Below are 14879 nucleotides of genomic sequence, written 5' to 3'. Positions count from 1 at the left end.
TGTTTCTTGGTTGTGTGGTGCTTTGGCACAGAAACCTGTTGGTGGAACATTTGTTACATATATTTTATAGAATTATAAATGTACCATCAAAATGTAGAACATCTGATTTCCCCCTAGCTGATCATTGTCTGCAGCTAACTCTGATCGCAGTGTAAATGAAACAGGCAGGGAGAAGGAGCTCGTCTGTGGTAGTTGGCGAACCCTCAACCTGCTGGCCCATTAACCACCCTGCGTGTCATCGACTGTGGCACAAAAGCATGCTGATGTCGATATCTACATTCATACACAGGTTCGTTGCAGTTATTGTTATTTGTGGTCGTAAACATTATTTTGCATTAATTTTAACAGTGTATGTGGGGGGGGACCAGCCCATGTTCGATATTTTGCTGATTTATACAACACATTTATGTGTTATCCCTTGCTATATCTAATAGCATAACCAAATGACCTGGATTACAGTGAGTTGAGATTACATTAAAAGTACATACATGGTGCAAGTGATCAATGCTGTTCGAGATTCTGCGCAGATTACAGCAATTGTAATTTTCTCCACAGACCAGCAACAACCTATGCATGCTATCTTGAACATGCACGCTTTATATGATTACGTAATAAGACTTTTATAGTTAGAGTAACCAAAAAATGTGGCCATGGATGTGTTACTCATTTTAAGGTTTTTATTGTATTTCAAAAGTGATAATGAATTGTGTTTAATTGTCAATGCAACCAAATGAATGTTCTGCTTAGATAGTTCCATCTGTGCCACGGACTTATGTCACGCCCTGACCTTAGTTATCTATGTTTTCTTAATTATTTTGGTTAGGTCAGGGTGTGACTAGGGTGGATATGCTAGTTTTGTATTGTCTAGGGGTTTTGTAAGTCTAGGGTAAGTAGGTCTAGGTGATGTGTAGGTTTATGGTGGCCTGCTATGGTTCCCAATCAGAGGCAGCTGTTTATCGTTGTCTCTGATTGGGGATCATATTTAGGTAGCCATTTTCCCTTTTGTGTTCGTGGGTTCTTGTCTATGTGTAGTTGCCTGTCAGCACTCATTTGTATAGCTTCACGGTTCGTTTTGTTATTTTGTTAGTTTTGTTCAGTGTTCATTCTTGTAATAAATTAGAATGTACACATACCACGCTGCGCCTTGGTCTCCTCCTTTTGACGGCCGTGACAACTTAGTCTGGCTTAATTCCAGTTTGTCTACAAATTAATAATTGATATGTTGAATTCACAACTCCAGCTCAACCAAAAATCCAAGTTAAAGAATAGGACGAAATCTAGGTGTATGTATTGTCTATATTTTTTTTTAAATTCTGCGTTGAATTTACACAATAGCTGTTGATGACTGTCCAAATGCTATATACTGTAAGTCTAAGTAACATCATTGATGATATATGAGTGATAAAGTATGGTTACATTTAATTTGCTCTGTTAAACCTACCCTATGGAATGACTTCGAATGCAACAGTGAATCTATCTAGTTTAAGTGGAGCTCTCTCAACAATCAGTATCACGATAGCACATTGGTAATAGTCAGTGACAAATATCATAGCTAAGCAGACCTGGGCTGGGCTGGGCTTGGTTAAAACCCTTGATGGGAGACCAAAGGGTAGCTGTAGATAGATAAATTCTCCAGTAGGAGGTGCTTTCCAGCTTATTTTTATATATATATATATATATATATATATATATATATATATATATATATATATAGTGGATAGAACGTTAAAGATCTGACATTTGTTTTAAAGGTACAAATTCAAAATATTTTATACAAGGCTTGTATGTGTTGAAATTTGTTTACCATGATGACATAATCCTGTGTATTTTCCACATAAATTCCACTTCACAATATGTTGACAAATTACATTGAAACAACGTTGATTCAATCAGTTTGTGCGTAAAGATTGAAGTTCATTAATCAATACACAGAATCGTAAGATAAAGCCTACAGCTTAATGCCAATGCATTCAAGGAAAGTAAGACAATCAGATTGTTTACTTATTGGTCTGTGTTGACGTCTGGGATCTTCTCAGGGGCTCTGGTGCGTGTTCCAAAGTTCTTCCTACAATATAAATTCATGAAACGGTGAGGACTCGAAAGAGCTTAGCTCAAAGGTTTGTGCGCTACAGAGGTCGTCCAGAAAGGAGTCCCCTTAGGGAAGTGCATAGTTTCTGAACAATTTAATAGACTAAGACTAACTGAGCCTGATTGGACAACTCAGAGCTTCTGCTCTTTTCTGTCCATATATACTCTTGGTGAGAGGAAGAGGTAAGGAAGGCAAGGATCAAGGGGGAGAACGTGGTTAAATCAAGGCACTTCTCTTGTCATTCATTCACAGTATTTTATAGTTTCAATGAGGGGTTTGACTCTCAGTCTACTTGACCTCTGATTGGCAGAGCTTCAGATCAGTCCTTCCCATTTGAGTCCAAGTGTGAAAGAAGGTGTGGCTGAGTTAGGTTCTGTTCATAACAAATTATCTCCATAAGTGGCTGTACCTTCTTGGTGCAGTCACAATACCCATTTTAATGTTTATGTCATTTCTTTGTGGTTCCGTGGATACCAAAATTGACATACAGTAGTAATAATGAAAATGAGACCCTGGTCTCAATGGGCTCTCCTGGCTAAATAAAAGTTAAATAAATACAGAAAATATATTCTGCATCACAAGCCAGCCACCGGGGAAGTATATATTGAAAGGTCGGTTGGAGAGAGATGAAAAATAGAACAAAAACAGAATTGGACATTGTGTCTAAGTTCCCACTGAATCCATAGCCAGCCTTGTCAGAGCGTGACAACCTAGATGCTATTTCAGCAGAGAGTGAGAGAGAGAGAGAGAGAGAGAGAGAGAGAGCGAGAGAGAGAGATAGAGAGAGACGTGGATAATACTCTTCACAGTCAACACAGCTCTAAAGGATGTTTTAATAGGCTAGGCCATTGGTGACAGTCTGAAATAAAAAGTATAGACCCTGATGAGCACTTGGTTTATTATTTCTCATTTGTTCGTTTACTGCTGTTTATGTTTTTATTACAGACACAGATAGAAAGTGTTGGCCTCCAGGGGTCAACTCAAACTTTGATGACACTGAATTCAAAACATGATTGACTTTGTTTAATCAAAAATGCCATAAGCGTTCTAGTTTCATGAACACTTTCATGACAGTGTTGTAGAAAGTGGAACTAGAAGAAGGCTAACCTGTCATCTGTGGTTTTTCACTGCTACTCTTTTTTGCACAAAAGCACCAATGGGGGGGAGGGGCTAAGATATTTAAACCCTCTCTACGTTCTACGCACAACTATTGGTACCTAAATTAACAACAATTTTTGTATTCTTCACCCCCCCCTACAATCAACACTGAAGGATACACCTCTTCTTGGGAGAACACTCCCAGCTGAGAAGGATCCTTCTCCCACTTCTCCCCGCGCTTTCAAATTGACAGACTGCTACCAAATGGCCTCATTTATTAACAATGGAACTGGCCTCGGTGAAAATGGCCCCTATCAATGGAAATCCCTCCACTTTTGCAGGACAACAGAGATGTTGCAGAGTGTGGACCCTGAAGGACATTATGGGACCAGACTGCTACAATAATAAAACTGAACCTCAAAGAAAACCTTAAATTATCTCAAATTCTCTTTCCCAAAGGACACAATGTGCCAAAGATTAATTCTGATATCCAGCCTAACAAATTAATGATTGTGTAATTATGCTATGTTTTTCACAATACTTTTTATAAATTAATTTCAGATATTTGCTTGTAATCACGAACTTGACATAATCATTTTCAGTGCCCTGAGGACAACACATTTTACAAAGAAAATGTTTTGAGAGAGTTAGAGAACAACATACATTTAGTCTTGCCAGCATTAAGTACAAGTTTTAAACCAACCAGGGCTTTTTGTAAGGCAGCAAAGTCAGATTGCAGCTTTAACAATGCCTGTTCTACAGTTTTGGCAATGGCATACATAATGTCATTCGGAGGGTCGGCATTATAATTCGTTGCAGTTAAAAAAATTCTCACTGAAAATGTCATTTCCAATTGGGTGGAGGCGGGGGGTGTTACCTGAAGGAATAAATAACCAATACAATCCTATCCTTCTCAGTCTAATAAAGTGTCTGCTTCTGTTTTACAGTACCCACTCTGGGTAATAGAAACAAGGTACATATACTGGTTATCAATATGCCCATGCACCTCAAGTGTAGCATGGTTCCCTGTATATAGACAGACTCCTCCCCCCTCGCTGGCACACCTCGTCATTTCAACTAGGATAATGGGTCATATTTGGATGATCAATGAGATTACAACCTATATTCACCCACTCAATAAGACAGCTAAAAGTTAGTTGAATTTCCCATCTGTAATCCCTATGCGTTCAACCATCTAAAAGCACAAACAAATTCCAATGGAAATTGACAATCTCCACAGAACTGTGACGACCTTGCTATCTTGAACTTCGCACTTTAGTTATATAATCACATAAGAAGAAATGTATAGTTACATTAACCTCAGAATGTGGCCAAGGATGTGTTACTCATTTTAAGGTTGAATGTTACATTAGTTAGCCTTAACTGTAAGCTATTTACTGTATTAAAAAGTAATATTGAATTGTGTTTGGTGGACAATGGAACCAAATATCAACATTTGAAGGAGATGTATCTTCTGCTTGGATAGTTCCATCTGTACCACTGACTTAGTCTGCCTTTAATTTCAGTTTGTCCTCAAATTAATAGTTGACATGTTGGATTCACATCTCCATCTCAACCAAAAAAAGTAGGACAAAATCAAATCAAAACTTTATTTAAAGTGCATTTACATTTTTGGGATATTTAGTCCTATTCTTTAACTTGGACAAATATCATAGCTAAGCAGGGCTGGGATTGGTTAAAACCCTGAATGGGACACCAAAGTGTAGCTGTACATAGATACATTTTCCAGTAGGAGGTGCTACATAGCCTATAGTTTTTTTTCTGATTTTGGATATAACGTTGAAGATCTGACCTTGTTTTAAATGTAAAAACTCAACATATTTTAGACAAGGTTTGTCTATGTTGAAACTTGGTTAACATGATGACATAATCCTGTGGTTGATCTTTTTTCAAATCCAATGTATTTTCCATGTAGATTTCACATCACAATACGTTGACAAATTATGTTTAAACAAGGTTGATTCAACCAGTTTGTGCCCAGTGGGCCCTCTTAGATATCTGCCCTTTGAGGTCAATATCTACAGTAATTGATCATAAGACTGACAATGAGCTATCCCAAAGGCATTGTCCTTTCATCTTCTCTGGCCTATATAATCCTTAATCAATAACATTACAGTGAGGGGAAAAACATACATGTAACAGTCTGGAAAGAAACAGATACCTAAAGAAAAACACAGGCTAATGATACAAACTGATAATTTGACATAACATACTGTGCTGTTGAGGACTATACAATACATGGTACTTCTGAGGTGATTCATCAAAATAATTAATCCAGAAGATGTCTAGGCTGCTCTTCCTTGCCCCACTCTGCATATGTCACATAATTTACATTCAGTGTGTGCCACTGACAGGAAAACACCTAACAGATCACTCACTGGTGGGATTCAAATGAGCTAGTTTAAAGCAATATTTTAATTGGAAAAATATAGATAAGTAGCCTAATGAACAATAAGTTCAAGCAAGTTAAATTTAAAGAATATTATAGAATGTAATGTTTCATTATAACACATCAACGACATTGAAATCATGAGAAATTGACATATTGCCTTATACAAGCCTATCCGTATGTGAACCAGTTTTAGCCATAATGCACTGAACCTGTTAAAGTACCTGTATGTGCAGCTATCGTTTTGTCCAAGTGCAAAATTCGTTTATTGTGTATGCATGTTCCCTTGTTCTTACACTTGAAGGCTGCTTTGGGGTTGGCTATATAAATCTATGGAGAGCGCGTTTCGCAGCACGTGATGTGGCTTTCGAAAATGATGCTTCATAAATATGCACTCACCGAGAGAGACTTCAGACATCGCAGCAGCCGCAACTTAGGTCCACTGCGGGAGGCGCACATGAAAGAGCAGATGCCATTCTGAGCGCCCATCAATAAACCTTATAAACCAATAAATAACTAGATAGTTAGACAAATATATTTTCTATATAATTGTAAATGTTTTTACCGTTCCTTTTAATGATTACATGTATAGTTCTTTTGTCAGGTATTGCGAGTCAAGGTTGGATTAATGGTTGGATACAGTTTGGGTGGAGGGACCTGTGCGAGCAATGTGAAGGTAAAGACTTTTTATTAGGTTATTATAAACTCTTTGTGTCCTAATCAGTGCCTGACTGCGGCAGGAGCCCACTGGAGCTGAGGACTGTGGCACTTCAAATGTTCTACTGCTTGAGTTCATGCACATTTTAGAATATTAGCTCAAAAGTATTTCAGAGTTCCTGCACCTACATATAAACGGTGCCGGCACTCAAAATTAGTTTTTCATTCATTTCACCGTACAAAAACGAGAGGCTATTGTAGGCTATAGCAATGGCATCGAATTGTAGATCTATAATTGAAGAAAAATAACACGTTAATTAATGTAAAAAATAAAGGCGAAACCTAATGAACACATAATACATGCTGGTCTCATAGAATAGACGTAACATAGTGAAAGTAAAACCCAAGAACCTCAAATTAGTATGATATGTTACATTTGGTATGTTTACATAAGACAGAAGGTTACTTAATTCCAAAACGAAAGGAGTGTGGTTGGTCAGGGTGGATGGGTGTCCTATAACACGAACGTCTAGTAACTTGAAGGTTGCGCGTTTGAATATCATCATGAACAACTAACATTTCAGCAACTTTTCTACTACTTACTACTTTTTAGCTACTTTGCAACTACTTAGCATGTTAGCTAACTCTTCCCATATCCTTAACCTTTTAACCTAACTCCTAACCTTAAGATAAATAAATGTTTATTCACGTTTAGATAACAGTATAACACCCCATTAGCTTCGGTATGATTGCACCTGTGCACCATCCTGTGGCTACTGCTAAACATGAGAATGACAGTAAAGGGAATGTAAAGGGAATGTATAACAGGAGCTGCATTTAGTGATCTCCGACAGAGTTAGCTTGGCCAAACGTGAACAAAATAGACTGTCTCTTCTTGCACATGAGTTATCTGATATGAATGGAATTTTTCTCTCTGTGTGACATGCAGGGCAACAGCTAAGTAACAGTGAACTCCCTTTGACCATTCCTAATGGTTAACCTAAAAAAAATGGAATAAAAAGCGTTGCCCCTCATGCACCCCAAAAATCTGAGGGGGACCAAGTACGTAAGGATGGCTGGAGGTGGTCCGGGAGTTGGAGAATTTCCTGAAGCAGTTTTCCTGTCATATAGAGCCATAATCATTATGCTTAATTCTATGTAAGAAATATGAACATTTGTACATTTTTTAAACAGGACAAATCTGAGGGTCCATGTGCCACTGTGCCTCTGCTGATCATCATTAGACAATTCACATTTTATAGAATTAAATATACAGGTAACTGCCAAAATAAAGGAAACACCAACATAAAGCGTCTTAATAGGGCATTGGGCTGCCACGAACCGCCAGAAGAGCTTCAATGCGCCTTGGCATAGATTCTAGTGTCTCGAATTCTATTGGAGGGATGCAACAATTCTTCCATGAGAAATTCCATCTTTTGGTGTTTTGTTCATGGTGGTGGAAAAAGCTGTCTCAAGCGTCGCCACAGAATCTCCCATAAGTGTTCATTGGGTTGAGATCTGGTAAGAGAGACACGCACACCCACACTTCTAGTCATGGTAACTAAAATAATGGGCAACTGGGCATTTTTATACATGACCCTAAGCATGATGGGATGTTAATTGCTTAATTAGCTCAGGAACTACACCTGTGTGGAAGCACCTGCTTTCAGTATACTTTGTTTCACTCATTTACTCATGTTTCCTTTATTTTGGCAGTTACCAGTTAGAAGTTTGTAATTAAAACACCTCGATGATTTTGCTCATGTGAGAAAAAGCCCAATCTAAATTATAGTTTAATTTTGGCAAAAGAATATAGGATTAAATGCCATTTTGAAACGACAGCTCTTTAACAGTTTAACTGTCATAAAAGAGCACAATTCTTGCTGTGCTTTCCAATTTCTCCTGTTCAATGTTAAGGCATAAACACAAACATTTCTCTTATCATTTCATAGGTTAATCAGAGATCATCTTAAACCCCAGTGTTCACCTCTCAGGCCCAGTCATGAAGTCTGTGCTGGATGGTGTGGCAGACACCACCTTCCGGACTATAACCTCTGGACTGCTGTACCTTGGCTCCAATGATGCCAGCTATGATGACGCCACCATCAACACTGACTTCACTAAGGGTGGATTGTCCGTCCAGAAGCCTTTACCTGCTTTCCGCAGTAACTCTTTCCCAGACAAGGTGCCTGGAGATGAAGAACTCATCCTAAAAGGCATTCCATTCTTCCCTACCAATGCCACAGACCTGTTTGGCAACAGTAGCGGCTTTGGTGATGAGGGAACCGGAATCCAGTGTGCGGAGAACTTCGTGGACATGGAATGCTTCATGATCCTGACCCCTAGCCAGCAGTTGGCTGTGACGGTGATGTCCCTCACTCTGGGAACCTTCACCGTGCTTGAGAACCTTATCGTGCTGTGTGTGATCCTCCAATCCCGCACACTGCGCTGCCGCCCCTCCTACCACTTCATAGGAAGCCTGGCTGTAGCCGACCTGCTTGGCAGCGTCATCTTCGTCTACAGCTTCCTGGACTTCCATGTGTTCCACAGAAAGGACAGCCCCAATGTGTTCCTCTTCAAGTTAGGTGGGGTCATCGCTTCGTTCACAGCCTCTGTGGGAAGCCTGTTTCTCACTGCTATAGACCGCTACATCTCCATCCACAGACCCCTGGCCTACAGGCGCATCGTCACGCGGACCAAGGCTGTCATCGCCTTCTGCGTGATGTGGACTATCTCCATTGTCTTCGCAGTGCTCCCTCTGCTGGGCTGGAACTGCAAGCAGCTCAACTCGGTCTGCTCAGACCTTTTCCCGCTAATCGATGAGAAGTATCTGATCTTCTGGATCGGGGTGACCAGCGTGCTGGTCCTCTTCATCATCTACGCTTACATGTACATCCTGTGGAAGGCCCACCACCACGCTGTGCGCATGCTGAGCCGCACCTCCCAGAAGAGCCTGGTGGTGTACTCAGCAGACGGAACGAAGGTGCAGACCATGCGCCCTGAGCAGACACGCATGGATATCCGGCTCGCCAAGACCCTGGTCCTCATCCTGGTGGTGCTGGTCATCTGCTGGGGCCCTGTGCTGGCCATCATGGTCTATGACCTGTTCTGGAAGATGGATGATGATATTAAGACAGTGTTTGCATTCGCCAGCATGCTCTGTCTGCTCAACTCAACAGTCAACCCAATCATTTACGCCCTGAGGAGCAAGGACCTGCGACACGCCTTCCTCAGCTCATGCCAGGCGTGCCGGGGCAGTGCCCAGCAGCTGGACAATAGCCTGGAGTCTGACTGCCAGAGCAGGCACATCGCTGCCAACAGGGCTGCAGAGAGCTGTGTGAAGACCACTGTGAAAATAGCCAAAGTGACTATGTCTGTCTCCACTGAGACATCTGCAGAAGCTGTTTAGCTGGTCAACATCATGCCACAGCGATATTGTGCAACCTATCTGTTTCAGAGGAAACTTTCTCACAAGGTGGTGGACCTTCCACAGGATGTAATAAATTACACAAATAGCTAAACGGTTCATTACTTCATTGTTTTATGTTTATGAGGTGTGCTAGTATAATGTTCTAGTGCCTAAGTGCCAAACTGATTTTTAAAGGTGATGAAGAGAGTGGATGGACTCAAAATGTGTTTGACCTATCCAAGACTGTCGTAAGTCTACTGCTGATCATAGACTTAATGATGATCAAACTGTAGATAGTACTGATGGTGAATTCATGAAGGCTTAGTATATTTTTGTACTGTGAATTCAGGTTCTGAAACAATGATATCTTAATTCATGGGATAAGGGGCTACTGAAGTTTTAGATTAGAAGTATGTGTTATCAAGATGTCAATATGTGTACCATAAAGAAGACAAATCTTTGAGGCTTTGAGCAGCCAGAAGAGGCATTGACTTTGTCCAGGCATCATGTACAAATATACAGTATGTTTTGTGAATAGTTTACATTTATTTACATATGGGTATAACTTTAATGTGTTTATTTAAGACATGTACGATTCATAAAGCAACAGAGTTGCTCATGTATTTTCTTGTTGTACCTGTCTGAGTTTATTATTTAATACAGAAATAACCGAGGCTTAGGATAAATAAAGCCTGACCTGACTTTGTGTAGACAGCTCTATTGACTGTTGGGAGTCATCTTTCATACAGAAGCTGGATGAATCTGAAAACCACAGTGTTCAATTTAATGACATCTATTTGTCATTTGAAGCCATAATAAGCTAATCTGCAAGATGTGTTTAATAAGCCAAAAATCTACAATGGAATTCTCTGTAATGTAGGTACTGACAGACTGATACGTAACTCCTCCCAACAAAAAAAATCATATTTATTCTGCCTTTCACTTCTTCCTCTCTACTCTTGGCTGTAGTAGTATTTTTTCAATAAAAATGAATGTACACCAAACAATTGTACAGTGTTACATACAATGCAGTTCCGAAAAGTGGTGGCCACACTACCATAATAATCATGCCATAGATTAAATTCAGATGACTTCTAAGTGGTTTTCATTCAATTCAGTACATTTGTGAATAACCTTACAACTTGATAAAAACAATGTCAACCTGTCAATCTTATCAAATTGTTTCAGTGTTACCGTCAAGAAATATAATTTAGCACTATTGATGCGGATTCTTTTGATATTTGAGGAGACAACAGCTACCCTAGAGCAGGCCTTGAGCTCAGCTTTTGGATTAACTAAAAAAATAAGATAACCTGTTAGTTTTTTGGTTTTCTGAGTAAATTTTTTATCAAAAGCAAGCCTTTCATTATAACTGACAACATGTTAGAATGGAAGTTATACTGTGTATGCATTGTATGGAAATGAGCCTTTTACAAGTGTTGATGAAAATGTAATTTTCAATTAGATTATATAGGAATTTTAATCTAGAACTATGACTCAGTTAGCACAATTGTTCTTTAGACATTTATCTTGGTGTTAAAATACTACTGACAGCTGTTTACCAGTGTGCTTTGCAGCCTCTTGTATTGTTGAGTGTTGAAGATCAAATGTCAACTGTCAAGTGGCTTCTGTACAGTGGTGGCATCTGAGGATTGTCTGTGGAAAAAAATAATCTGCAGGATTCTTTTTCTTCCGTATTGCAATGTAATGTTTCCAAGCTTTTGAATAAAGTCACAGCTGGTTATGATGTCTGCTGACCATGTTCATTTTTATTTGATGAATAGTTGTAAGTACAGTGTGTTCAGCTTACAAAAGGCAAGAAAATCACAATAGAACAAATGTGATATACTCATAAACTGTAGTAGCGGACACCTAGGTCATATTTGAATAACATGCTTCCTTCCTCCCTCCCTCCTTTGAAGTAATCTTTGATAACATGGTGTTAAATCTAACACAAAGAAGTGTAAGCAATACACCCATATAGCTTCTACACCAATCAAGTCAGATGTGTTATTACTCCATCTCAAAATGGCTGGAAGGAGACACCAAATCTTTTTTTTCCAGGAATGGAAGGGAAGCAGTGATTCCTGAAGCTGATTCTCGCCCTCTTCTGGACGAAATACAACACTGCCCTCACATTCACACAGGATGGGAATTTCCCAACAATTCTTCATTGTCCACATTATAGGCCTTTTTGGAAGATGGTTTATCAGAACAATCCTGCAGGGTGAATGAATAATGATACTATGGCCAAATCCTGGGGTTTGTATGTATAAAGCATCTCAGATTAAAAGTTCTGATCTAGGATAAGGTCCCACTGTCCATGTAATCTCATTCATTGTGATCTAAAAAGTCAAAACTGATCCTTAATCAGCACTCCTACTCTGAGACTCTTGATATATATAGGGCCCTCTACATGGGACTTTGAACCAGTGCTATTAGCACTGCTATACCTTGTCTGTTTTTAGAACAGTTCAGACTTACAGCTGAACAGAGACATATGACAGAGGCAATGTTATGAATATGATTTAATAGGATGTCAGTTCAGTTATATCTGATCATGGACCCATGGCAAATAACATCTAAGTAGAGAAGGAAGTACACCTCAAACACAATGGGGCCAGTCCTAAACTAAAAAGAAAGTATGTAGCCTACTACTGACATTCATGGGAATGTCCTACATAAGAGAGAAACATTCAAGGAATATTGAACTATTGTCCAATCATTTGAAACGGCTGTGGGATGAGCTGTTGAATGAGCTGTAATAGCCTAATATATCTCCTGGAAACTTCATGATGCTTTTTCCTGCTGGTAAATGAATCACATTGCAGGACAGGGCTTTTTTCTGCTGGTAAATGAATCACATTGCAGGACAGGGCCAGGTTTCCCAAAAGCATCTTAAGGCTGAGTTCATCGTTAGAACCTTGGTAGCAACATCGTTAAATATCTGAGCGGTTTCCAAAAACCATCGTTATTAAGGTTGCACTTGTAAACGCTCGTAATCTAACGCCTGCCTCAGACCAATAGTAGAACAGTTAAGACCGCGAATAACATCAGAACAAAAATTGACTACAAGTCAAATCAAATGTTAATAGTCACGTGCGCCGAAAACAACAGGTGTAGTAGACCTTACAGGTCCTAAACGATATCATAACCACCATCGATAAAAAACAGTACTGTGAAGCCGTCTTCATCGACCTGGCCAAAGATTAACTCTGTCAATCACTGTATTCTTATCGGCAGAGTCAACAGCCTTGGTTTCTCTAATGACTGCCTCGACTGGTTCACTAACTAATTCTCAGATAGAGTTCAGTGTGTCAAATGGGAGGGCCTGTTGTCCGGACCTCTGGCAGTCTCTATGGAGGTGCCACAGGGTTCAATTGTCGGGCCGACTCTGTTTTCTGTATATATCAATGATGTCGCTCTTGCTGCGGGTGATTCTTTGATTCACCTCTACGCAAACGACACCATTCTGTATACATCTGGCCCTTCCTTTGACACTGTGTTAACAACCCTCCAAACGAGCTTCAATGCCATACAACACTCCTTCCGTGGCCTCCAACTGGTCTTAAACACTAGTACAACTAAATGCATATTCTTCAACCGATCGGTGCACGCACCCGCCGGCCCGCCTAGCATCACTACTCTGGACGGGTCTGACTTAGAATATGTGGACAACTATAAATACCTACAGTTGAAGTCGAAAGTTTACATACACCTCAGCCAAATACATTTAAATTCAGTTTTGCACAATTCCTGACATTTAATCCTCGTAAAAATTCCCTGTTTTAGGTCAGCTGGATCACCACTTTATTTTAAGAATGTGAAATGTCAGAATAATAGTAGAGAGAATGATTATTTCAGCTTTTAATTCTTTCATCACATTCCCAGTGGGTCAGAAGTTTACATACACTCAATTAGCATTTGGTAGCATTGCCTTTAAATTGTTTAACTTGGGTCAAACGTTTCGGGTAGCCTTCCACAAGCTTCCCACAATAAGTTGGGTGGATTTTGGCCCATTCCTCCTGACAGAGCTGGTGTAATTCAGTCAGGTTTGTAGGCCTCCTTGCTCGCTCACACTTTTTTCGTTCTGCCACAAATTTTCTATGGGATTGAGGTCAGGGCTGGCCACTGTTTCATCGGACCTGTGGACATTTCTCCAAAAAGTACGATCTTTGTCCCCATGTGCAGTTGCAAACCGTAGTATGTCTTTTTTATGGCGGTTTTGGAGCAGTGGCTTCTTCCTTGCTGAGCGGCCTTTCAGGTTATGTCGATATAGGACTCCTTTTACTGTGGATATAGATATTTTTGTACCTGTTTCCTCCAGCATCTTCACAAGGTTCTTTGCTGTTGTTCTGGGATTGATTTGCACTTTTCGCACCAAAGTATGTTCATCTCTAGGAGACAGAACGCATCTCCTTCCTGAGCGGTATGACGGCTGCGCGGTCTCATGATGTTTATACTTGCGTACTATTGTTTGTACAGATGAACGTGGTACCTTCAGGCGTTTGGAAATTGCTCCCAAGGATGAACCAGACTTGTGGAGGTCTACAATTGAGTTTGAAGATAGGCCTTGAAATACATCCACAGGTACACATCCAATTGACTCAGATGATGTCAATTAGCCTATCAGAAGCTTCTAATGCCATGACATCATTTTCTGGAATTTTCCAAGCTGTTTGAAGGCACAGTCAACTTAGTGTATGTAAACTTCTGACCCACTGGAACTGTGATACAGTAAAATATAAGTGAAATAATCTGTCTGTAAACAATTGTTGGAAAAATTACTTGTGTCATGCACAAAGTAGATGTCCTAACCGACTTGCCAAAACTATAGTTAGGTAACAAGATATTTGGGGAGTGGTTGAAAAACAAGTTTTAATGACTCCAACCCTAAGGTGTATGTAAACTTCCGACTTCAACTGTAGGTTCTGGCTAGACTGTAAACTCTCCATCCAGACTCATATTTAAGTTCCCCAATGCAATTAAATTCAGAATCGGCTTCCTATTTCGCGCAACAAAGCCTCCTTCACTCATGCTGCCCAACATACCCTCGTAAAACTGACTATCCTACCGATTCTTGACTTTGGCGATGTCATTTACAAAATAGCCTCCATCACCCTACTCAGCAATTGGATGCAGTCTATCACATTGCCATCCGTTTTGTCACCAAAGCCCATATACTACCCACCATTGCGACCTGTATGCTCTCGTTG

The 14879-nt window shown here is 39.9% G+C and overlaps 1 protein-coding gene across 1 annotated transcript; it reads left to right on the top strand.

Annotated features, from left to right (window-relative positions):
* The first annotated feature begins 6118 nt into the window (after positions 1 to 6118).
* Positions 6119 to 10047, top strand: LOC111954643 (cannabinoid receptor type 1A-like). Its single transcript, XM_023974516.2, has 2 exons — positions 6119 to 6273; positions 8207 to 10047. The coding sequence occupies exon 2, from the start codon at positions 8257 to 8259 to the stop codon at positions 9661 to 9663; it is 1407 nt and encodes a 468-aa protein (XP_023830284.1). The 5' UTR covers positions 6119 to 6273; positions 8207 to 8256; the 3' UTR covers positions 9664 to 10047.
* The last annotated feature ends 4832 nt before the right edge of the window (positions 10048 to 14879 follow it).

Source organism: Salvelinus sp. IW2-2015, linkage group LG28 (genome assembly GCF_002910315.2).
Source record: "Salvelinus sp. IW2-2015 linkage group LG28, ASM291031v2, whole genome shotgun sequence".
In the NCBI taxonomy this organism is placed as follows: Eukaryota; Metazoa; Chordata; class Actinopteri; order Salmoniformes; family Salmonidae; genus Salvelinus; species Salvelinus sp. IW2-2015.
The sequence above is the reverse complement of the archived record's forward strand: the minus strand, read 5'-3'. Positions and strand labels throughout refer to the sequence as shown.

Excerpts from the sequence above, each read along its gene's own strand:
- LOC111954643 (XM_023974516.2), top strand. The coding sequence starts at position 8,257 with ATGAAGTCTGTGCTGGATGGTGTGGCAGACACCACCTTCCGGACTATA.